General features: G+C 42.5%; 1 protein-coding gene across 5 annotated transcripts in view; it reads right to left on the reverse strand.

The window, feature by feature from the left end:
* Positions 1–8,276: 8,276 nt before the first annotated feature.
* BRD3 (bromodomain containing 3) overlaps positions 8,277–12,323 on the reverse strand; it is a 48,429-nt gene continuing 44,382 nt past the window's right edge. For 3 of the 5 annotated variants that reach the window (XM_073314940.2, XM_073314941.2, XM_073314938.2), the window contains 2 exons: positions 10,806–10,964; positions 8,277–9,608 (listed from right to left, as the gene is read on the reverse strand). In XM_073314940.2, the coding sequence (XP_073171041.1) occupies positions 9,493–9,608; positions 10,806–10,964 (275 nt within the window). In that variant the 3' untranslated portion in view covers positions 8,277–9,492. Of the gene's footprint in view, positions 9,609–10,805; positions 10,965–12,323 lie in introns of those variants that run through there. The other 2 variants (XM_073314939.2, XM_073314942.1) reach the window with 2 other exon arrangements.

Consider the following 12,323-nt stretch of genomic DNA (forward strand, 5'->3'; position numbering starts at 1 on the left):
TCTTTTCCACGTTCACTGCCTTAGCACGCCTGATTATTATCTGTATTACAGCTCAAAATGCTGACCCAGGCAAGGTATGGGGCAGGTAGATATTTATGCAGATACACCCAATTTGGGATTGTATTAATTAGCGGTGGTCTGATTGCCCCCTATTCCTTAACATAAGGGTGAGTCTCACAGAACAGAAATCTGCAGCCGCGTTTACCTGTGGTTAGCTCGCTGTGGGTGAGGCTGGAGTCTGCAGGACAGTGCTGTTGGCACAGCTGCTCAGTCTTCGTTCTTGATTCAACAGCCCAGAGGTTTTGTGAACTCTTCCCGGGGAGCTTGAGATGGGATTTGACGAGTACCCCTGCTATAGCTGCTCCTCGTGTGCATGAAGGGCTACGGAGAAGGTGTCAAAGCGAGTCCACTGAGCTGACTGGGAGCCATATGTTATCCGTCCCTTCATAGATTCCAAGCCAGAAGGGACTACTGTGATCTTCTGGACTGACCTCCTGTATAACACAGGCCAGAGAACTTCCCGGAATAATTCCCAGAGCAGATCATTCAGAAAAAACATCCAATCTTGAGTTATGTCCAGTAAAGACCCACAGAGGCCTGCTTACCTTCTAGCTAAACCCCCAGGCAGTCTAACAAGAGCAACTAGTCCTCAGTGGAGCCCCCTGATTGGCTGAGGGGATCAGCACTCTTGCTCTTAAGACCAGCAGCAGTAGCAGGGTGCTGGCTGCTCAAAGCGTTTGCTACAATGGCGCCTGCTTGTTCCCAGCCCGTCTGCTGTCTTGGAACCAGCCGTGTCTCACTATAGGCAACCCAGCTCTGACCTTCAGCTCCGATTCCTGACTCCGGCTCTGACATCTGGCCTCCTACTCCCAGGCTGACCCTGGGCTCCAGCTCCTATGACTAGGCACAACTGCCCACATCCCGGTCCCTCACAATTTAAAAATAGCCAGTAACGGGGAATCCACTATGACCTTGGTAAATTATTCTGACACCTACTTACCCTCTCTGTTAAAAAAATGTTTACAGTCTGAATTTCTCTAGCTTTAACTTCTAGCTATTGAATCGTGTTCTATCTTTCTCTGCTAGATTGAAGAGCTCATTATCAAATATTTGTTCCCCATGTAGGTACTTATAGACTGATCAAGTTCCCTTTAATCTTCTCTTTGTTAAGCTAAATAGCTTGAGCTCCATGCGTCTATCGCTGATAAAGCATGTTTTCTGATCCTTTAATCATTCTCATGGCTCTTCTCTGAACCCGCTCCAATTTATCAATAGCCTTCTTGAATTGTGGACACCAGATCTGGACACAGTATCCAGCAGCAGTCACAGCAGAGCCAAATACAGAGGTAAAATAACATCTCTATTCCTACTTGAGATTTCTGCTTGGCCAGCTTGAGGTGCAGTGGCAAAGAGGTCAAGGTGCGTTATGACGATCCAGCAGGTCATGTGTTCAAGTCTAGCTCAGTTTCACACTGAAAAGCTGCCTCCAGTTTACTCAGGTGCAGAATAGGTACCGGAATCCATAGGGTTGGGGAAGTCAAAAGTGGTTGGATGGAAAATGACACACCGTAAACCACATCAGCCTGATGAGCCATCTGTGGCTCGGGGCAGACTTTGCCTTCTCTGGGACACCACAACCTGTGGAAGTAGCTCTCCTGCACCAGAAGAGAGAGAGTTTTATTATTAACAATAATAAAACAACTACTGAATAGAATCATAGGAAGAGAGTAAATGTCACATAATTTTTAATGTTGTCATTTAGGGATGGCTCGTGGCTCTGGGTGTCCCAAAGCATCTGACTGACAGAAGTTGAGAATGGACGACAGGGGATGGATCCTGAAAAATTGCCCTGTTCTGTTCATTCTCTCTGAAGCATCTGGTCCCAGCCACTTTCAGTAGACAGCATGCTGGGCTAGATGGACCATTGGTCTGACCCAGTACAGCTATTATTATTATTTTTGAAGGGGATGGGGACACAGGAGCAAACCCTTTTGGGGCTCAGCTACCCATCCGTGGGGTATATAGTGCCTGAAAATAAGACCTAAAATAGCCAGCACATGGCAGAAAAATGTGTACATAGCCAAATGTGACTGAGTCGCCTCTCACAGGCAAACCACAATCTTAGCCACTTGAAAGTAGCTCCAAGGTTTCCAATACCAATTTGTCCAGCTTTTAATTAACCCCCTGACTACGCCCAGTGGTGCTCATTGTGCCTCTTACAGGTTATTATTATTATTAAAACTTACCTCTCTTGTGCCTTTTGCTGACTCACAAGACAGACTGGGCCAACTGTCCTTGGTTTTGGCCAGTTCAAAGTAATTAACTGGTGCTTAACCAGCTGTTAAACCAGGGTGAAATTCCTCAGCTTCCCTCTTTTAATATAGCACTTCCCATGTCAGGATAACAGACCTGATTCTCATTTGCCCTCAGGTCCTTCACCCCCCTCTGACTCACTGAAGACGGGTGCCCGTGCCCAGTACATTGTCAGAATGGCTTAACCTTGTCTATGCCTTATGCTCTGTAGTTGTTATGGCGACGTAGCTTAGCCAAGATCCCTCAGGTGGGGAGCATAACATTAACCTCACCCACCTACCCCACCGTAAAAACTGTCTGCGCCTTGTTTCCACTAGGATTTTACAGCAAGATAGCTAATAAGTGTTAGCGACCTTGCTCTTAAAAACCCACCTTTTTTGGCAGTGAGGACTCAGCCCGAGTGTACCAGATTTAGTCATGAAGAGCCAGCTAGTGGACACAGATGGGCAGGTGGAAAGGGGAGAGTACTGTTCTACCGCTTGCAAACGGGTGCAGGTGACAGCTGGAATCCAAGCGCTCATGCACCTGGGATGAAGCCCTGACCCTATTGAAATCAATGGGAGTTTTGCTATTGACTTCATTGTGGCCAGGACTTCTCTCCTGGAGCACAAAGGGCAGTCATGCAAATATTAGGCAAACCAAGTATTTTCTTCCCTTTTTTTCCCTGGAGCTCTCTTTGGAAGCACCGGAGAAACATATCGGGAGGTTTCCAAGTCCTGCATCAAACGGTTGGGTCTCGAAGGTGAGGAATGTTTAACCAAGAGAGTCGTCCGTTAGACATTTGAGTAAAGAGCTGTCGACAAAAAGCAAAGTTTTAAAAAGAATCTGAATAAAAATCAGTTCCCTTCTCAGTAAATCAGTTTCCATCTCCTTGGTGACCATGATGTCGTATCCCCCTAGTTCTCCGGTCATCCATGGAGTCTTCCAGAAAAACAGGGCAGATAAGGCCTGAATTTCTGATGTAAAAAAACAAAACAACAACAACAACAAACCATTTAAACCAAACCAATCTACCACATCCAAGGCTTTCTTTATGTATCATTTAAAAGGGGACAAACCAATGCCCCTCCCCCCAGATCCTTTTCAGACCTATGCTGTACCTTACCTATGCCCCCAATCCTGCAAATAGAGCCACACTCCATGCATTGATTTCAGTGGTAAGGGTCCATCCACATGGATCCAGTTGCAGGATTAGGGCCTAAAGCGGGATGGTTGCTGAAAAATAAATCCTGAACCATTAGTTGGGGAAACCATGGAAGCAATAGCCTAGATCACTCCAGCACTATGGCCCTGAGTCAGCAAAGCACTTGAGGCCTGGTCTACATAGTTTTTGTACCAGTGTGATTCTTTTTTTAACCAATATAGTTATACAGTACAATCCCAAGTGTGAACACAGTTAACCTGGGGTACAGGTGCCTTATACTGGTATAACTTATTCTCTTGCTTGTACAGGAAAAGCTGTAAGAGTATAAGCACATTTATATCTGTCTCACTATGTCCACACTAGGGGGATTATACCACTTTGACCATACTGAAATATTTAAAGCCTTGAACACATCCCTATTCATCAAAGCGCCAACTACACTTGGATTTATGCATGCACTTGAAATTAAGCAGAGACATAAGTACTTGGCTGAATAGAAATGAAGTTAAGTTCAGTAAAAGCTGTTTTATCCAGCACGTTGAGGGAATGGGGGCTGCCGGTAAGTGAAAAATGCCGGTTAACTAAGAGGGAGGGAGTTTGGGTGTGTGGGGGGGTGCGGGGCTGGGGATTGGGACATGGAAGGGGGTGCGGGGCACAGGCTATGGGAGGGAATTTGGGTGCAGAAAGGGGGCTCGGGGTGCCAGATCTGGTGGGCGCTCTCCTCGGGCGGCTCCCCCAAACGGCAACCTGTAGAGCTGTGGCAGTGGCTCTGCGTGCTGCCTCTGACCACAGGCATGGTTCCCAGCCAATGGGAGCTGCGAAGCTAACGCTTGGGGCGGGGGCAGTGTGCAGAGCCACCTGCCGCACCTCTGCCTAGGGTAGCCTGGACAGGTTGCTGCTCTTGGGGAGCCACGCAAGGTGAGTGCCCCCAGATCCGGCACCCTGCACCCCCTCCCACACCCCAAGTTCCCTCCTGCACCCAAACTCCCTCCCAGAGCCCGCGCCCTGCACCCCCTCCCATGCCCCAAACCCCTGCCGGCCCCTTGCCAACAGGACTATAAACCGGAATTTCAATGAAGATCAGAAATGCCGGTTTATAGAGCTTTCCGGTTGAAGTGCCGGATAAAACATCTTTTACAGTACATGCTTAAACTTCGGCATTTTCAATCTCACAACTTCATGACATTGGAGGTTTTACTTAACGCTCCAGCATCTGGAGTCATGCGATTCTGAGAAAATCTCAATTTTCATTTATTATAAAAGGTAAGTTTCTCACCCTCAGGGTTGCAGAGAAAAGCTTGAAATCATGAGCAGATGCAACCCTAAAGGCTCAAAGCCCAGAGGGCAAATAAAACAAATGCAAAGTTATTATTTTTAAAAACTCCTGTGATTTTTTTAAGCCAGGTCCATGATTTTGAGGGTCTCAATTCATGATTTCTGAGGTTTGGCAATACTGCTTAAGTGCTTTGCTGAGTCAGGATCTCATATGATTTCAACCATGGTGAAGATCCAGGGGGAAGGAAGGAAACAAGCAACGTATAAAACTTCACACAAGCAGACATTTTTTCTTTTTTATTATGAAAACAAAACAAATGCCCCAGGAGAGGGGTCCATGATTACCAGTAACATCAAAGATTACTTTCTAACTTTTTTTTTTTTAATTTTGTTGTGTCGAGGCCAGCATTTGCAATAAACAAGCTAAAACTAGTTACATTGACTCATTCTTCAGTAACTGACATTTACAGGAATATACTAGAAATGGCACTAAAAAGTCTTAAGAAAAAGAGTTACGGTAAATTTGCATGCACATCATACAGAAAAGTAACATTTGTTTTAAATATTTAAAAAAAAGGAAAAAGAACAAAATGTACAACAACAAATTGTTTTGGAATTGTTATGCCAGTTATCGGGGCGTAAGCTCTAAAAGGCCCGTGTCAAATCCTAGCTGGTGGGTTGTTTTATTTATTTTTAAAAAATGATTTTTTAAAAAGATATGTAAATACCATTTTTAAAAAATGCATCTAACCATTTTACAAGGAGGATAATGCTGCTAATGTAATGACCTCCTCCTGCCCTGTATTAATCTCGTATAACTCACAGCCTGCCCACAATTGCACCATAATGCGAATTGCTTGTGTTTTAGAACATGTATTTTTAAAATCCATTACTAAAAAGTTGGGGCTTTTTTGGTCAAGCCCCAACCCTAGCGGTAAAAAACATCATTTAAAAAAAGGAAACAAATTAAAAACTGGTCTAAGAGTCCCAAAAGTAGAAAAAAAAGTAGAGAAAATTAAATTAGGTAACTGTAGTCTGATTCCACCAACCAGAGAACATGGAACGAGGCCACAATCCGAGTACTATTTGAATGCGTGCGTGTGTGTGTGTAAAAAAGTAGTAACTGGTTATACATATTTTTACATTCTGAATGGAAATCAGTTCTACAATTTCAAACCCTGTTGATAGGAAAGTTTAAAATCACAGCAATAAAAAAACTGAATTTGTTTTGCGTCAACTGTATCTATTCAGTGAAAAAGTTTTAATCAACACATTTGTCTTCTAGGTGAACTAGGGCCTGATCCCTGGGAGTCTGATATTCCTCAGCTTCCACAGGAGTCTAGGCCTTATGGCGAGACAAGAAATAGCCTTAGCCTATGATCATTTGATAAAGCTTTTAAATGATATACTGACACTAGTTGATTAGGGACATGCACATTCTTCTCTTTTCTGCTGTGGGTGTTTGTTTGTTTTTTTTACCCCCATTTTCTTACAAGTATCAAACTTCTTTTTATTTACTTGATGTAAAGACTCCGGGGAAGATCATCAGCTTGCATAAATTGCCACCAATGACTACGTCCCTGAGTGAATTTCATATTAATTTAATAGATGTAACCCAGATGCACGTGGGGGAGGATTTCAGTATGAAGGAAATAGCTTATTTCTCAGGATTTTTTCCAGATTGGCATTGAATTGCTCAGATCTATTTAAAACCAAATAATCCTCAGTTTCATTTAACACGCATTAAAGGTTAAAACAAAAACAAAAAAGCAAAGAGGCAAACCCACCCTTCAAAAAGAATTAAACAAAAACAAAAAAACCCACCGTAAGCTCTAATTAGATGTATATTACATTTCCTCACAGTAACTTTTAAAAATATATTACTAAGGATCTGTTTGGGGGAGAAGATTTTTTTTTTTTTAAACAACGAAGGGCAGTGTTTAAAAAAATATAGGAACTAAAATGAACCTCAGTTTAATGAAAAAGGTAATTTGTTAATTTCAGTAAGATGCTGGAGACCCTCATTCATCCATTCCTTGCAAATGTTTTAGGCCCCAATTCTGCAAGGCCCTGAGCACCTCCTGCAGAATGGCTGAATAGCCCATTGATTTCAAAGCGACTAGAGGCTCTTCAGCAGCCTATAGGAGGCATTCAGTGTCTTACAGAATCAGGCTCCATTCCGATAGCACAAGAGGATAATGCTTCCTGGGGCTTTGGCAGATTCTGTGGACTACTGCTGCTGGTTTTGTCATTAAGACACGTACACAGAGCCGCTTCAGCTGCATGACGGTCACGTCAGAATACCTCACCAGCTTTCCTGAAATGCTGACTGAGGGGACGATGATGTAGTTGGTAGACAGATGCAAGGGTAAGCCACCTATTTAATCTCCAAGAGTCTATCCTCTGAAAGTCTGTCCAATAAAATGTGGTTACATGGGAATTAAGTGAGTGACAATTGAGCCTGGATACAGTAACTTTTGCACCAAAATGAACATTTTAGAGCAAAGATGCCCAAAAGTGCAAGCCATGGTGTTCTAGCAACAGGTCCCATAGATTCCCTCACTTTCAAAAAAGAGGTGTGGCCTACTGGGACCACATGTCCCAGCATGCAAAGTTTCCTTTCTAGCTCTTTGGAAGCTAAACTTGCTGGGAACATTGCATGCTGGGATTTGCAGTCCTCATAGGCCATACCCCTCTATTATAAAATGAGGACAGCTGCAACCTGCACCACTTTATGAGGGTAAGGTGCAGCCCAAAGGCTCTTGACAGTCTGCTAATATGGGCCTCAGCAGGGCAAATGTCAAGGCTGTCCATGTTCGAGGCAACAAGGTAGCCTCAGGGAACTGGGGGCTGGGATATGGAAAAGCATAACTTCTGTTAAACTCTGTATATTTTTTTTTCTTTACAATAAAAAGTTTTTTTTAAAAAATCAAGAATTCAATTTACTATACATTTCTGCCCCCCCAGATTACAAAGTTCATATTACAGAACTGGGGTTTTCCTAAAACTGGATTAAAAAAACAAAACAAAACAAAAACAGAGAGAGAGAGAAAGATCTGTGGAAAAATTACAAATAAGAGAAAAGGGAAATGTGCAGCATCAGGAAGTCATCTATACCTGTAAGTCTCCAAATTCTGTACAAAAAAAGCAGGAGAAAAGAAGAAACAAACTGAGTACACAAACCGTGATAGAACACCGACACAGGAAATAATGGACCGTAGCACCTGTCGGTAAAAAGTCCAATACATTTAAATAAGGTCTCAGATTTATTTATTTTTTTTAGGCTGGTTCGAACCATTTAAAAAACCCCTCTGCATTTCTGCTGTTCTTCACAATGCAGGTTTCTTAATGTTTCAAATGACCAATGGTGTTAATAAATAAAGTATTTATATATACATGAAATTAGGGACAGTGGCAATGATGTACGTGTTGCAGCAGTGCAGGTTTAAATGTTAGGCTGGACTCTCATAGAAAATTGCGGAGCCTTACGGGGGGAAAAAAAGTCTTTTTTTTTTCTGGTTTTCCGTCCCCCCGCCCCTCCCCCACACCCCCACTTCTTTTTTTTCTTGAGGTAAAAGTTTCAGTGTTTGGAAACCTGCACCCTGCGAGACACAGATGTAGCGTTCCCTCCTGGGAGCTCCTTGCTGATATAAAGATAGGATAAAAAACATTCCACCTCCCTGCCCCATTCCATTGGTGATGTGGCCTGGGCCGAAACTACAGCGCCCACTTTATCCCCGACCCGTCTAAAGCCTCTGATCTGGGAAGGTACTTGGAGCACATATCTGATTTTGAGCATGTGGGTTTTCTCCTTGACGTCCGGGGGTCTGGTTCATTAGGGTGGTTGAAAATTTTTTGATGGGGAATTGGAGGTTTTCATTGACACGAAGTGTTGATTTTCCTCAAAAATTGTTGATTTTTGTTGAAAGCCTGAACGTGTTTTATTTTTTCAACAAAAAGTCAAAATTTTCACGGCGGGGCGGGGGAAGCCTGATCAGCTCTACTGCTCACATGCTTAAAGTCAAGCACATGCTTAAGTACCTTCCTGAATTGGAGCCTATGCCTCTATCCCCCCTCCCCCCAAAAAGGATACATTTTAACAATCCACAGTACATGAGTTTTTGTTTTTGTCTTTTTATGTAAAAAGATGATAGCATCTGACATTTTCATCACACTGTAGACTTGGAGATTAAGAATACTAGTGCTAATAACAAATACACCAACTAGTTCAAAAGCTAACATCTTTCAGATACAGTACCATTTTACAGAGATTTCTTTTTAAAAAATTTTTTTTCCTTGCGTCGTAGTGAGCCAGGTTGGGTGTATTAAAAGGGAACTTTGGAAAAAAAAAAAAAAACCCAAAAAACTGTATACTACACCTTGCAGATTTTTCTATGGATCTCTTGTTAAGAGTTCAAAGCTCTTGTCACATCCAAGCAACCATCTTCAGTTAAAAAAATTTAGAGACTTTACGCAAAGTGAACTACTTATCATAAAGTCTAGTCACACGCACACACAAAAAAGATCTTTGACCTATTAAAAGCAAAGAAAAAAATTGGAAGATATTTTATAACACTGAATTTTTTAAAAAAATTGAAAAAATAAGAGAAAGAGAGAGAGAGAGAGAGAGAGAGAGAGAGAGAGAAACCTGACCACCATAGAACAAGAGCAGTATATTAACCATAGAAGGGAACACTGCAGAGTATTGGTGCGTATGTTGTCCTTTTTTTTTTTCTTTCTTTTTTTTAAGTGTCTGTAGTTTATTCCGAATCGCTGCTGTCCGAACTGGATCCGCTTGAGCTGCTGCTTCCGGATTCTGAGGAGCTGCTGCTGCTGAGACGGGAAGGGCCTCCGGATGGAGCAGAGCTGGACTTTTCTAGAGGGAAGTAGATTGTGCATCATTTATTTGGAAGGTATCTGAACTATGAAAGAGTTATTCATATAAACCCCTCCCTACACTCTCCCCACCCTTGGGTTGAGCAGTCTATGGGCTGGTATGGTACAATCCGATAGCTGGGGCAACATCCGAAACCTCTGGAAAATTGGAGAAGGCCTTAAAGTGGAACTGCCCGGGTAGTAAGCTTTTTAGGTGGCCAATTATTTTATAGCAAATGTTCACTGAAAAAAACCCCAAACCAAACAACCCACGATAAATACAACTTGAATCTCAGGTTGGTTTCAACTGGATGGCACCAGCACCCACAGCCCACACTCAGCGTGCGGGGCCTGAAGCTGGCTGGCACAGACTCCAGAGTGGGAGTTGCTGACACAGAGAGGACCTGGGCAACTTCCACCAGCTGTTTTTTTTTCGGGCTAGACCTAAGTTTCCAGCAATGGAAATAATCAGCCATTGTGATAAGATCTCGGGTTAGGGTGCAGCTGATGGTATGAAGGCTTGTGTGTGGAACAGCTAGAGCAATGTCACCCACATTCATGAATTTCCGTCGCTGGTATATCCACAGTGTATAGATCTGTGCCGGGACGGCGCCCTGAGGGATGCCCGAGTTAAGAGTTCTTGGTCTACTGATCTGGCTATTAAGGTGTAGCTTAAAGCAGCGGTCCCCAGCCTTCGCCGCCAAGAGATGGATTGTTCGCTGGCAGCGAACGATGCAGGAGATCGAGGAGGAGGCCCTGTCTCCACACAGTGTCATATGCCGAGGACAAATCAGCCCCAATGCGGCTGGAGAGTGAAGCTACTTGTAAGCCTTAACTGATTCCTAATGGACATAAGCTAAATCGGAATAAGCTTGGTTTAAACCGAAATAAGACTGTCCACACAACCTGCTTTAACTAACTCACTTTAAAAGCATACCCTAAGTTAAACTGATGCAACTTACTCATGTAGACAAGCCCAAGTTAATAAAGACTAATAGTTTTGCTGGTAATGGGAATTGTGACACATCTGTATTTTATTATTTTTTTTAAGTAGACGCATCAGTCTAAAACTTAGCTCCACATATTCATTGATTCTCTCTCTCCACATATATATGTCTCTGTATAGTAATTGATTTGGCCCAGGACTATTCAGCAGTGAAACCTCACTACACATAGCCAATTAAGTGGGGCCAGTTACCTTTTTTTGCAGGTTTCTTGTTGTTGTTTAGCTGCCCGCTGACATCCTGTAACCGTTTTTCTAACTCTTTCTTCTTTTCCTGAGCTAACTCTTCTTTAGATTTTGCTGCTTGCTTTTTCCCACTTGCAGCTGTGGAGGAGGAACGCACAATTTCTGAGACTGCATGGTTGGGGGGAAAAAAAGTGGACATCACTATTTTACAGGGCACACACAACTATGCAACTGCTCTGTAGTTACACTGCGAAGATCATGTGACCACATAGCAATTACACATCCCTACAGAGGACAACACAAAAAGTCGCATAGACTCTCAGATAACAATCACCCTTTACATGTTTTTTTTTGTTTTAAGATCTCTTGGTAACTATTTTAGAAGATAGAAATATCCATGTAATAACCTTGTAGTTACAGGTTACTTACCAGCCACTTATATGGTCAATAGTTACATTGTAATTAAAGAATTGTTACATGGGTTTTCTGCCCTGTAAAACAAAGTGTCCCATTAAAGGTTGTCAGATCAGGCATTTGCCATCAAGATCTAGATTTTTCATGCAAGAATTCAGCTGTTTTGTTGCTTAAAAAAAAAGAGAACCGCAACTGACACAGGCAAAAATAGCAGATGGCAAGAATGTATTTGCATTAGCTAGGATTAATACGTTAAAAGGTATCAACAATCCTCATGCTTCAGATCATAAATTAATGCTAGCTGAGGTGAGGAAGAAATATTCCCCCACAGAACAGTATTGTATACTTTCGACTGTTGCACATCAGATGTTGGCCACTATCAGAAACAGGACAGATGGTCCATTGGCTTGATCCTGGGATGAAATACCTAAATTCCGCGGTATTATTTTGAAGTAATGATAAACCAAAACCCTCTCACCAAAAACTTACACAGAGTACCCTCTGAAAGCTAAACATTGCAATAAGCAGAACGTGGCAGAAAAGTTTAGTTATATTCCATGGTGTTGACATTGTCACTGCAGTTCAGACAAAGCCCTGTTCATCGGTGCAGGGTATGCAAACTTCACACACCTGCACTAATGATACTCTGAGGTTTTCCATGTTAACACAGGCTTTGATTGCAAAAATAAAACGCTCTGTCATACATAATTGTTCTGGAGAGTCTCTGAATTGTTACAGCAGTAAAGGGATTCAGTCAAAATCCAGCTGATACAGTAGAACCTCAGAGTTGCGAACACCTCGGGAATGGAGGTTGTTCGTAACTCTGAACAAAACCTTATGGCTGTTCCCTCAAAATACTACAACTGAACAGTGACTTTAAGCTTTGAAACTTAGTATGCAGTAGAAAGATGCTGCTTTCCCTTTATTTTTTTAGTAGTTTATGTTTAACACAGTACTGTACTGTGTTTGCATTTTTTTCCCCATCTCTGCTGATGCCTGATTGTGTACTTCCAGTTCCAAAAGAGGTGTGTGGTTGATTGGTCAGTTCATAACTCTGGTGTTTGTAACTCTGAGGTTCTACTGTACATTAAAAAGAAAAAAAACATATCAAGA

The sequence above is a fragment of the Lepidochelys kempii genome, chromosome 16 (assembly GCF_965140285.1).
Source record: "Lepidochelys kempii isolate rLepKem1 chromosome 16, rLepKem1.hap1, whole genome shotgun sequence".
Lineage (NCBI taxonomy): Eukaryota > Metazoa > Chordata > Testudines > Cheloniidae > Lepidochelys > Lepidochelys kempii.